This window comes from Rhizophagus irregularis, chromosome 7 (assembly GCF_026210795.1).
Source record: "Rhizophagus irregularis chromosome 7, complete sequence".
Classification (NCBI taxonomy): Eukaryota; Fungi; Glomeromycota; class Glomeromycetes; order Glomerales; family Glomeraceae; genus Rhizophagus; species Rhizophagus irregularis.
In genome coordinates, this window is record NC_089435.1 from 898,648 (window position 1) to 911,276 (window position 12,629).

Here is a 12,629-nt window from a genome sequence, read left to right on the forward strand (position 1 = left end):
ATACATATTATAGGAACTTTAAACTCAAACTGATTGTAAAACATATGTACTTTCAATTTTACAATAAAAATCCCAGAAATTATTGTGTAAAGTGGATCCACAACGGATATTATCAATATTATCAGAGTCATATTTAATATATTTTGGCTTAAAAGAAGACCAAATTATTGTATAGAAAAAATTTTTTAATGTTTGTCCCCAATCATATTGTGACTTATGTAATGCTTATGTAAATCAAAAAATTAAACATGTTGATTATATAAATTTTAGAGCGCAGTAAATTTGTGTCACATGAAGATCTTATGACACAGCTGAACAAAATGGATCACGTATTAATTAAGTAAAAACTTATGGCGTAGAATGTAGTTTTGCTAAGTGAAATTAATTTGCCATCTGAAATTTCAAGTTCAAAATAATATTATCTAACTATGATAGAAAAAGCGACTATTTATCTATTGATTTTAACAACTACCCCAGTCGCACCGACAAAAATTTAGCACTACGGCATTATGCATGAACACGTGAAATAAACAAATAAGATTTTACCTACTCAAAAAAAAAAAACCTAAGTCCCTCAGATGAATAGAAACCTGACGGGGCGACGCCGGCGACGGGGCGTGCTGTCTGTGATGATCGCTAAATTTTTATCGGTGCACTGGACTGGTTGATTTTTAACTCAATGCAGATCACTTACCGGAAAAAATATGACCCAAAAAAAATCAATTTTATTTATTTATTTTTATTATTACTTCTTCTTTTGGTAAAATATTCCTTTTTTGTAACTCATTCACGATGATTTAAAAATTTTGTCAAAAAAAAAAATAAATTCTTTCAATAAAATAAGTTTCTAAATTATAAAATGGAAACGAAATTTAGCAATTTAAATATCAAAAATTGTTTATATTGCAATAACCCTTTTACTAAAGAATTATGGTGTAAAGAATGCATTAATTCTTTAGAAAAATTAGCAGAAAATGGTAATAAAGAAGCAATGTTCAATTTAACCATACATTATGGAAATGGAATGGAAAAGAATTTAGAAAAAGCCTTTTATTGGTATCAAAAAGCAGCAGAAAATGGTCTTAAAGATGCAATGCTTAATTTAGCCATACATTATGAAGGTGAAGAAGAAACAGAAATGAATTTTGAAAAAGCCTTTCATTGGCATCAAAAAGCAGCAGAAAAAGATCATATTAAAGCAATTATTAATTTGGCCATATTTTATAAAAATGGAAAACAAACAGAAAAGAATAGTGAAAAAGTCTTTTATTGTTATCTAAAAGTATTTACTTTAGCCCTACGTTATGAAAATGGAGAAGGAACAGTAAAGAATTTAGGAAAAGCCTATTATTGGTATCAAAAAGCAGTAGAAAATGGTAATGAAGAAACAATGCTTACTTTAGCCATGCGTTATGAAAATGGAGAAGGAACAGAAAAGAATTTAGATAAAGCCTTTTATTGGTATCAAAAAGCAGCAGAAAATAATTTTATTATTGCAATGGTGTATTTAGCCTTTTGTTATAAAAATGGAAAAGGAACAGAAAAGAATTTAGAAAAAACCTTTTATTGGTATCATAAAGTAGCAGAAAGGGGTATTAATGAAGTAATGCTTATTTTAGCTATACGTTATGAAAATGGAGAAGGAACAGAAAAAAATTTAGAAAAAGCCTTTTATTGGTATCAAAAAGCAGCAGAAAATGGTTGCACTGATACAATGTTTAATTTAGCCATATGTTATGAAAATGGAAAAGGAACAGAAAAGAATTTAGAAAAAGCCTTCTATTGGTATCAAAAAGCAGCTGAAAATGGTATTAAAGAAGCAATGATCATTTTAGCCTTATTTTATGAAAATGGAGAAGGAACCGAAAAGAATTTTGAAAAAGCCTTTTATTGGTTTCAAAAAGCAGCAGAAAATGGCTTTATTATTGCAATGTCTATTTTAGCCATATATTATATAATTGGAAAAGGAACAGAAAAAAATTTAGAAAAAGCCTTTTATTGGTATCAAAAAGCAGCAGAAAATGGTGTTAAAAAGGTAATGTTTAATGTGGTCAATAGATATTATAATGGAGAAGGAACAGAAACGAATTTCGAAAAAGCTTTTTATTGGTATCAAAAAGCAGCGGAAAATGGTGTTAAAGAAGCAATGATTAATTTGGCCATATGTTATAAAAATGGAGAAGGAACTGAAAAAAATTTAGGAGAAGCCTTTTATTGGTATCAAAAAGCAGCAGAAAATGGTGTTAAAGAAGCAATGATTAATTTGGCCATATGTTATAAAAATGGAGAAGGAACTGAAAAGAATTTAGAAAAAGCCTTTCATTGGTTTCAAAAAGTAGCAGAAAATGGTATTAAAGAAGCAATGCTTATTTTAGCCTTATGTTATGAAAATGGAGAAGGAACAGAGAAGAATTTAGAAAAAGCCTTTTATTGGTTTCAAAAAGCAGCAGAAAATGATTATACTGATGCAATGTTTAACTTAGCCATATGTTATGAAAATGGAGAAGGAACAGAAAAGAATTTAGAAAAAGCCTTTTATTGGTATCAAAAAGCAGCAGAAAATGGTATTAAAGAAGCAATGACTATTTTAGCCTTCTACTATGAAAATGGAAAAGGAACAGAAAAGAATTTAGAAAAAGCCTTTTATTGGTACCAAAAAGCAGCAAAAAATGGTTTTAATATTGCAATGTCTATTTTAATTGTATATTATGAAATTGGAAAAGGAACAGAAAAGAATTTGGAAAAGGTCTTTTATTGGTATCAAAAAGCAGCAGAATATGGTGATAGTGAAGCAATGTTTAATTTAGCCAATAGGTATTATAATATAGAAAGATCTGAAAAGAATTTAGAAAAAGCTTTTTATTGGTATCAAAAAGCGGCAGAAAATGGTGTTAAAGAAGCAATGTTTAGTTTGGCCATACGTTATAATAATGGAGAAGGAACAGAAGAGAATTTAGATAAAGCCTTTTATTGGTATCAAAAAGCAGCAGAAAATGGTCACACTGATGCAATGTTTAGTTTGGCCATATGTTATAAAAATGGAAAAGGAACAGAAAAGAAATTAAATGAGGCTTTTTATTGGTATCTAAAAGCAGTGGAAAATGGTCACACTGTTGCAATGTTTAATTTAGCCATATGTTATAAAAATGGAAATGGATCAGAAAAGAATATAGATAAAGCTTTTTATTGGTATCAAAAATCAGCAGAAAATAGTATTAAAGAAGCAATGTTTAGTTTAGCTATTTGTTATTATAATGGAGAAGGAACAGAAAAGAATTTAGAAAAAGCCTTTTATTGGTATCAAAAAGCAGCAGAAAAAGATCATATTGAAGCAATGAATAATTTAGCCACATGTTATGACAATGGAGAAGGAACAGAAAAGAATTTAGAAAAAGCTTTTTATTGGTATCAAAAAGTAGCAGAAAGTAATAAAGTGAACCCCAATACTAAAGTTGAATTATGTAATGAATGCAAACAACCATACACTGATTATCAGTGGTGTCAACAATGTAATGCTAAACAATTTCAACAAGATTTTTCAAAATGGACTAGTAAAAATAAGTTTATTGATAAATTTATTCGAGAAGCACAATCAAATGCTAAAAATAGTTATGAAATTTTGGAATGGATACCATATGATAAACTGTCAAGTATTAATTATTATGATAAAGGAGGATTCAGTGAAATTCATAAAGCTATCTGGTTAGATGGACCTATTTTTAGTTGGAATTTTGACAAAAAACAATGGAATAGATGTAATTTTCAAACAGGTTACGAGGTTATTCTTAAAACACTTAATAATTCATCAAATTTAAATAATAAATTTCTTGAGGAGGTATGTTATTTATATTATTTAATATCAAATTTTATTTTCTCTTGCAAAAATTTAATAATTTATTATTATTTATATAGTGGAAATATCATTATAACTGTCAGAAAAAATCATTTTCAAAGTTTATTCAATTCTTTGGAATTACTCAAGATCCAAATAGTTTAAATTATATAGTAGTAATGAGTTATGCAAAAAAAGGAAGTTTGAGAAAATGCTTATCTGATATAATTAAGTTTAAGTGGCAAGACAAATTACAATTATTAAAAAAAATTATATTAGGACTTAAAGTAATCCATGAATCAAATTTAACTCATGGTGATTTTCATGATGGCAATATTTTAATGTCAGATAATCATAATGAATTATTTATTATTGATTTAGGATTATGTAAACCTATAAATGATTCACAGGATTCTGATAATGAAATTTATGGAGTTTTACCTTATATGGCGCCTGAAATATTAAGATATAATCCCTATACTCCAGCAAGTGATATTTATAGTTTTTCAATGATAATGTGGGAATTTACATCAGGTATTCCCCCATTTAAATATGAAGCACATGATCATGATCTGATCTTGAGTATTTGTAAAGGAGAACGTCCTGAAATTATAAAAAATACTCCAAAATGTTATGTGGATTTAATGAAAAAATGTTGGGATTCAAATCCTGCCAATAGACCAACTATAATAATGCTTGAGAATATTATATCTGAATGGATTGAATGTATTAGTGATTATTATAGAATAAACAGGGATGGAAATTATATATTTGATGTACCTAATATTGATAATCAATTAAAAGATGTTATGTTGGAATTTGTTATAGCAAACAAATCTTTATCACAGGAACAAGTAAATCCTTCTATTACACAATCTCATCCACAAGCACATTATACAAGTCGCAAGCTTGCTGAAATTTTAGTTCAAGAGACTCAGGGTTTTGAATGTGTAATTGAAGATTAACATATCTGTTGTTTATTCTTTATTTATTTTTTATCAGTTAATAATTATTATATAGTAAATAATTGTGCTATTCTACCATTTTTACAATAAAGTAATCATTGGCAAGATTTTTTACATTCTTCTAGTTATTTTATATTAATTTTAATTTTTAGTTACAAAATTATGCAATTACATGAAATAAATAGATTGAATATACTGGTAAACCATAAACTCTATCTATTAATTAATATTCGCTAATATTAATGATGATATTGTATTTAATTATTAATATACCTTATTTAAATCATTTATATTGATTATCCTAGCTTTAAAACTAATTTTTATATCTTCAGTTCTTCACTATTATAATTCCAAAAGTAATAATACGGTAATACTTTTTTAATATTCTATATTAGGTACTATAAAGTATAAGTAACTAATAGCAATGCTAGGTATCCATCATGACGAGAATTATTTGCTTGTAATATATTAAAATGGATATAAATTTGAAATGAATAAATAACTCGTAATGATAGAAATGTATTATATGGCTAATATTAAAACGGAAAACGATTTAATATTAAAGATCTTGGATCTTGTAGAACAGCTATACTTCATATGGTTCCCAAAGTTATACACATATTAATATAAACTTTTAAATTAAATATAAATTTTTGTTGAACGACTATGCTTTAGTAATTTTTTTTAGAAATTTTAGTAGCTAAAAATTAAGAAAGCAGAGTTATTTTTGTTATTTGAAAAAAGTACGCGTTTAAAAAATACTTATATATATATTGAATTTTATTTTTCATAACTTGCTAGTTATATTTAGATTATTGGTAAGGTTAAACAATCATGAATAATTTCTTAATTTATAAAATTCTAAATTCGTATTTATTTTAAAAATATTTTAATGGTAAAAATTATAATAAGTAAGATTATATAATAATGTTATTTAAATATGATGATTTTATAATTCATATCGATATTTTGAATATACTTGAATTAAATAAATCGATAAATATTTGCATATAATTAAGTTTTTATTTACCGAGATTATCTAATTTTTGAATCTTCGGATTTAAATCCAAGTTCCTCCGATCGGTTCGGATTTAGGTAAAAACTTTCCGCTTCTGTGTTTTATTTTTACAAAAGTAAAAATTGTTTTTTTTTCTTTCCGGCCATTAAACAACCAAAACTTCTGCGTAAATTATTACAGCAGTAATAGATTATATTTATTAGAGATATGGTATAATGAAAGGAATCATCGACTCAATTTTCAAGTGGGCGGACAGATGTACATTTTTGTGTGACCGTCATTCACGACTAATAATTCTATTCTTAAGATTTTCATCTTTTGTAATTTCGTTTTATAAATTCATCGTGGCCATTTTAGAAAAGGTTATGACGGCAAGAGCGAAAGAAAAATTTGAAAAGTAATTTGCAAGAAGTGCAGTATATAATAATTTCAGCGTCTAATCTGAAAAGGCGTGATAGCAAACATAAAATTCGAAGGAAATTTTGTTGAAAATTTAGGTAGTATCTTCATTATTATAATCTGTTAATCTTATCAATTGTAGTAAGAACTAAGTCTTCTCGAATAGTAATCATAATGTTTGAAATATAATTTTTTTTTGTTAAAAAATGAAATTTAAGTGTGAACTTGAATTAATTTTAAACATTTACCACGTCTCATTCGTCTCAGGCCAAATTTTATTAATAGATTATAATAATAATATTTAATATATTTATTTGATCAAACCATAATCCTATTTGAAAAAAATAAAAATATTTTTTTCTTTTTTTTTTATTCATGATATGGAAAAACTAAAAAGTACAAATAAATAAATAAATAAAATAAATATACAGTATTGTATATACATCATATATCAAAAAAAAAATATGTATAATAATTTTATTTTACAATTTTACATTGTAAAAATTTAATTCTTCCTAGCAAGAAAATTATAATCAAATAAATTCATGGTAAAATTTGAAATTTTAATAAAATTATTTCTAAAAATAGAACCAATATATCCAACTGGAGAAGTTTGTTTTAATTCTATAAATCTAGAATTTAGAACGTCAGCAGAACTTCGTTTTAACATTTCAGTTTCATATTCTTTAATACAAGAAATATAATTTTCTGAAGAATAATTAAGTAATGCTTGAGAAAGAACTTCAGCATCTTGAATAGCATTATTTGCTCCTGATGCTAATACAGGACTCGTAGCATGAGCGGCATCTCCTAATAATGTAATTCTATTACTTGTCCATGTATTGACAGATAATGGATCAATGTCTTGTAGCTTCCTTCTTCGTGTAGGATTGTAAGTTTTAGAAGTCGTTTTAGGAACCAAGTCCCATAATTCCAATATAATATTAGTCAATTCACATTCTGGTCTTAATTTTCGAATCATATACTTAACATGATCAGCAACAGATGCGGGATCATTATCATCAACATTAATTTGATCATCATCTAATTTAGTTGGATATTCAAAAAATATTGTTGTCCTATAATAAGATTCACTCTTATCCTCATCATTGTTTTGTTCTATTGGAATAAAACGAAGAACAGTGGCCGTAACTTCTCCATTTAATCCAACAGTCCCCTGAAATGTATCATTTCCATTGAGTTTAATTAATCTGTCTATAAGATTTTTAGGTGCGGTCACATCTGTAACAATTATGGTTACTCCATAATCAAAAATTTGTAATTCTGGTAATTTTTGTTTTCGAACTAAAAGAGAGAGAAAAAGAAATACGATTAATTATTAATAAAAGATTAAATGTTTTAAGTATCTTTATTTTTATTTGACTTTTTTACCTGGAGAATTGATACCATCTGCACCAACTAAAATATCACAAAATTCTTTCGAATCATCTTCAAAAAGTACCCAAACACCATCATCAGTTTCTTCATAACCAATACATTTTTTACCCCATTGAACTGGTACATTTTCTAATAGAACATGTCTAAGTTTATCACGGTAAGTTATAATTACTGATAAACCAACAGATGTATTTGCAACTTCGAAAACATCTTTAGCTTGTTTAGTTGGAGGTCTTAATAACAGATTTCCTGTATGGTCGGAGAGTGAAAATCCATGATATTCTACATTAGGAACTGGATTTGGCATTGCTATTGGAAGGTTTAAAGCGATTGACGAAGGGATACAGTTTATAAGAGATCGAGCTCCATAATTGTTTATGCATATATGATAACCTTGCCATCGATCTAGAAATTAGTGTTCGAGTTAGTCAAGTGATTCTTTAAAAAAATATTATGAAAAATGATTATACAATATATTTTTACGTATACCTTGAGGACTGGATTCTCGATCAAAGATTTTTACATTGAATTCTTTTTTATCTTTATTTTTTATCAAGGCGTGATAAAGGGTAAGACCTCCTAGACCTGCACCAACAATAATTACAGTCGGAAGTTTTTGTTGCATTTTTTTTTAAAAAAAAAAAAATTATTTTTTGGACGAAATAAACGTAAAATTTGCCGAATTATTATAGGAGATTGAGGATTTACGTAATCACATGTCAGCCGCCGAACCATAACACAAATGACATATGATTACGCTAGATGTGTTGTGATGAGATCACGTGATTGTGCGTAAGCTTAGCCAAATAAGAATAAAACTTTCTTTTTTGATCATTTTAACTACTCTTTTAGAAAAATATAAATGATACCAAAAAGGGTCGAACATATAATTTTACTTAATTGATCTTAGAAATTATATAAAAAAAAAATTGATGAGATCACAATTTAAAATAGGATTTTAATAACATTTGAAACAAGGTTTTTGTAATCTTCTGCGGCGATTACGAACTTGCTTTCATATGATTGTAAAACATTCATTTGATTATTAAAGTAACCAATAACCATAATAATAATTGTCCGAAGCGTAAATAATTTTTTTTTATTAAATATAGATATAGGTTTATTCTTATAGTTATTGGGCGTATAGATGGAAATCGGAGGCTTAGAGATAGGTGGCTAAGGTCAAAGAGGATTTAAACAGGCAAAATCGTCTGATCAGCGAATTTGACCGGAAGGAGGATGGTAAATTTGTCCGATAAGCAAATTAGTACCGGATTTCAGACGATATATATACGACCGATTGTGAAGGTTTTGTCAATATAAGATAATGAACACTATAATCAAATAAACGAATACAATATTACTGCCTCTGTCGGCGCTCTGTACGTATATGTCGGTCGATTTTTGGATACATTTCCATCAAGAGAGTAGATTTACGGATTTATTTCTTAATGTTTTAATTTTTTTATTTTATTTTGTTTTTCTTTTTAGTTTACATCAATTTTTTTTTTAGAAAGTACAATTTTTTAGTGTTTGTTTTTATTTTTTTCCTTGAAGTCAATAAATATTTCAACGCTTTAACTCAGAGAAAATTTTAGAAAATACAGAAAACAGGAAAAATTAAAAAAAAATTAAAAAAAAATTTCAAAAAAATATTTTTAGATTAGTAGTGCTTTTTACACAAAGGATAGATTTTGGAAAGACTAACAATTGTTTTTTAGATTTATCTTAAGTATTTTTTTCTTTCTAGGTGTTATAATTTTTTATGTAATCAATGTTTTAAATAAATAACGCGCTACTATTCACCTTTTGTTACATATTGTTTAATTGTCTTCACTATTTGCGCACACATAATCCGATTTACTTCACCACTTGATATTTAACGTCATATTATCTTGCTAATTATTAACCGGTCCTTATTTATCTTTCTGTTACTACCTAACCGCATGTTATAAACCGGTGGTAACACACACAATATTCAATAAATATCACTATATCAGTATGATCTTCGTATAACAAAGTTATATATAAAAAACTAAACGTTATAATTAATTCATTATTAAGCACTATTTATTATTTGTTTCACATTTTGTTTATTTTCTGTTGTGAAGCTTTCTTATGAACTTGAAATACTTTTTGCTGTCCTTGTTACTTTGATCGTGATTGTTCCTATTACCTCAATGTAAGAGACCTCCTGCACTTGGCCGTATTTTAAAACTCATGTTATTAATATAGAATACGTTATATTTCTATATTCCAATAAATTATTAATAAAGGTTCATATATACATTTTATTAGTTTAAATCCATTCAAATACGAATTATTCCTTTTGTTTATATTTTATTTGACCTAATTGTAATTAATCAATTCATCTCTTTTTTTTTGTGATTTTGTTTACTATAACGATATTTTTAATTTTTCATCTTATATTAAGTAAATAGAATCCTATAAATTAATTAAAAATTTATTTAATAACAGTTACATAATTGTTTAACTTGATTAATAGACCAACTATAATTAAAAAAAATCCAGATTTATGATATACCCTTCCGACTTTTGTACGTTAGATAAATATACATTATCGTTGTGGAATATTTTTATTAGTCTATATTTTTTTGAACCTGTTCTATCGCGATATTCTTCAGATCTTTTATTAATCAATCAGAAATTTATTTCATGTTTTAGTTTAAATTTAAAAGTATTAATTTTAATTTTAAATTTATAATTACACGTTACATATTGAATTGAAGGCTATAAATATATATGTCGCTATAAATTTAGTATGTAATAATTTCGTGAACTTAAACCCATCGTTTCAATATCAACGCAAATACTCAAAATTATTTACTTATGTTTTAAATCTTTAATCATGTATTCATCTAATAAAATGGTAAAAAAAATAAGAATTAATTTTAATCATTATTTTTTTTTTTGGATTACAATATATTACTTATTTAGACATACCTAAATTTTCGCTAATAAATTCATTATCATGTATCAAACATTCATTTAATTTAGTTGAATAATTAATTTTTCTGCTTGTATAACAAGATTTTGGATGATATACAATTTCTGGTTCGTAATCTATAATTAATTAAGAATAATTAATAAGTAAATAATTAAATTTAAAATTCAAATTATATATTACCAGGAACAGGTATTCTTTTTTTATCATCATTTTCTTTTGGATATTCATCATCCCATTCATCAAAAATCATAAACAATTCTTTAGCAGTTGGTCTTTTTTTAGGGTCATTATCCCAACATCTTTTCATTAATTCTACATATTCCGGTAAAGTTCCTTCTATAATTTCTGGTCTAAACCCTTTACAAATATCTAAAGAAAGTTGAAAATCATGAGAAATATCATGAAATGCTGGAATTCCTGATGTCAACTCCCACATTATAATACCTAAACTATATACATCAGCAGCTTTTGTATAAGGTTTACCACGTAAAACTTCTGGTGCAATATAAGGAAGGACACCAAATATTTCATCATTTGTATTTGATTGATTAACTGGTTTACATAATCCAAGATCACTAATCACTGAAGTACCATAATATATATTAAGTATATTTCCACTATGAAAATCTCCATGAATTAAATTTAATTTATGAATTGCTTTAAGTTGTACTGTAATATTATATAAGATTCTAAATTTATCATTTGGATTATATTTTATTGTTAATAAATCATCTCTTAAATTACCCAATGCTACATGCATTACAATCATATAATTTAATGTATCTGGATCCTGTGTTATTCCATATAATGAAATAATAAAAGAACCATATGCTCTTGCTTTATGCTGACATTTTAAATGTAATTTCCACTATAAATTTAAAAATATAAATAAGAATAATTATAATATTAACGAATTTTTATTAATTTAGACAATTATATTTACCTCATTTAAGAAATCCTCTTTAACGTTTGATGAATCATTTAAACTTTTAAGAACTATTGGATAAGCATAATTTTCATTACTTTTAAGAGGATTTTTAATTTTAGGATCATTTACTTCATAATTTATTTCATAAGTATCACGATTCCAATCTTGTTTCTCATAATCCCAATTAGTTATTAATCCATCTAACCAAATTCCTCTATAAACAGTACTAAAACCACCTTGTGCAAGAAACTTAATATTCCTTAATTTTGTATAAGGAATCCATTCAAGTAACTCATATCTATTCTTTGCTTCTAATTGTGCTTCTTGAATAAATTTATCAATACACTCATTTCCGCTGGTCCAATTATCAAAATTTTTCTGAAATCTTTTAGAATTACATTCTTTGCACCAATTCACATGTGTATTTGGTTGATTACATTCAGGACATAATCCAAATTTTTGATTAAATTCTTCTTGCTCATATAACAGGCTAATATTCATTTTTTTCGGATTCGGAATAGAAAAAAAAAAATTTTTTCCGTTTTGATTTACCTTTAATATATTGTTCGTGTTACCACCGATTTATGACTATTCGTAAGGTAGTAATAATCAAATAGGTAACGATTATATAACAAGCGATAACAATTAACAATAAAATATATCAAATTAAATAAATAGTGTATATATGATTGAATCAAAAACAATCGTTAACAATAAGTCATATAAAGTCTATTAATAAATTAGATAACAATCGGTAGTAAACTAACAATAAGAATAATAACAAAATGTATAAACGGAAACTGATCGGCGGGTTTCTTTATTAACGAACAAAAAGGAGTTTACAATATTACTGCCTCCCTCGGCGCTCTGTAATATGAATACAATTCTATCTTTCAGTTAATAATCAAATTCCACATCTTTTACCCCAGCGCAAACTCATCCTATATATATATAGTTCGAAACTTGGTACGATTTCGTCCAAAGTCCAATACTGGTTGCCGGCCAATTTGGTTTCCCGGCCGATTTGTCCAAAAGCCAAGATCGTCTTCCGGTCAATTTTGTCCGAAGTATGAAATCGTCCATGTTTTACCACCCAGCCTTCCGAATCGGCCAAGCCTCAA

At 26.6% G+C, this 12,629-nt stretch overlaps 3 protein-coding genes across 3 annotated transcripts; 1 reads left to right on the forward strand and 2 right to left on the reverse strand.

Moving 5' to 3' along the window:
* Positions 1-859: 859 nt before the first annotated feature.
* Positions 860-4,797, forward strand: OCT59_027025 (uncharacterized protein; the record flags this gene model as incomplete). The annotated part of the gene is made up of 4 exons (XM_066136658.1): positions 860-3,509; positions 3,771-3,835; positions 3,913-4,147; positions 4,427-4,797. 4 exons carry the CDS (start codon positions 860-862, stop codon positions 4,795-4,797), a joined length of 3,321 nt encoding a protein of 1,106 aa, XP_065993126.1.
* A 1,791-nt stretch (positions 4,798-6,588) lies between these two features.
* OCT59_027026 (uncharacterized protein) lies at positions 6,589-8,237 on the reverse strand (the record flags this gene model as incomplete). Its single annotated transcript, XM_025332059.2, has 3 exons — positions 6,589-7,519; positions 7,607-8,017; positions 8,102-8,237. The coding sequence occupies 3 exons, from the start codon at positions 8,235-8,237 to the stop codon at positions 6,720-6,722; spliced, it is 1,347 nt and encodes a 448-aa protein (XP_025177762.1). The 3' UTR covers positions 6,589-6,719.
* Positions 8,238-10,456: 2,219 nt separating this feature from the next.
* On the reverse strand, positions 10,457-12,009 carry OCT59_027027 (uncharacterized protein; the record flags this gene model as incomplete). The annotated part of the gene is made up of 6 exons (XM_066136659.1): positions 10,457-10,491; positions 10,577-10,696; positions 10,761-10,949; positions 11,025-11,448; positions 11,524-11,672; positions 11,907-12,009. The coding sequence occupies 6 exons, from the start codon at positions 12,007-12,009 to the stop codon at positions 10,457-10,459; spliced, it is 1,020 nt and encodes a 339-aa protein (XP_065993127.1).
* Between the last annotated feature and the right edge of the window lie 620 nt (positions 12,010-12,629).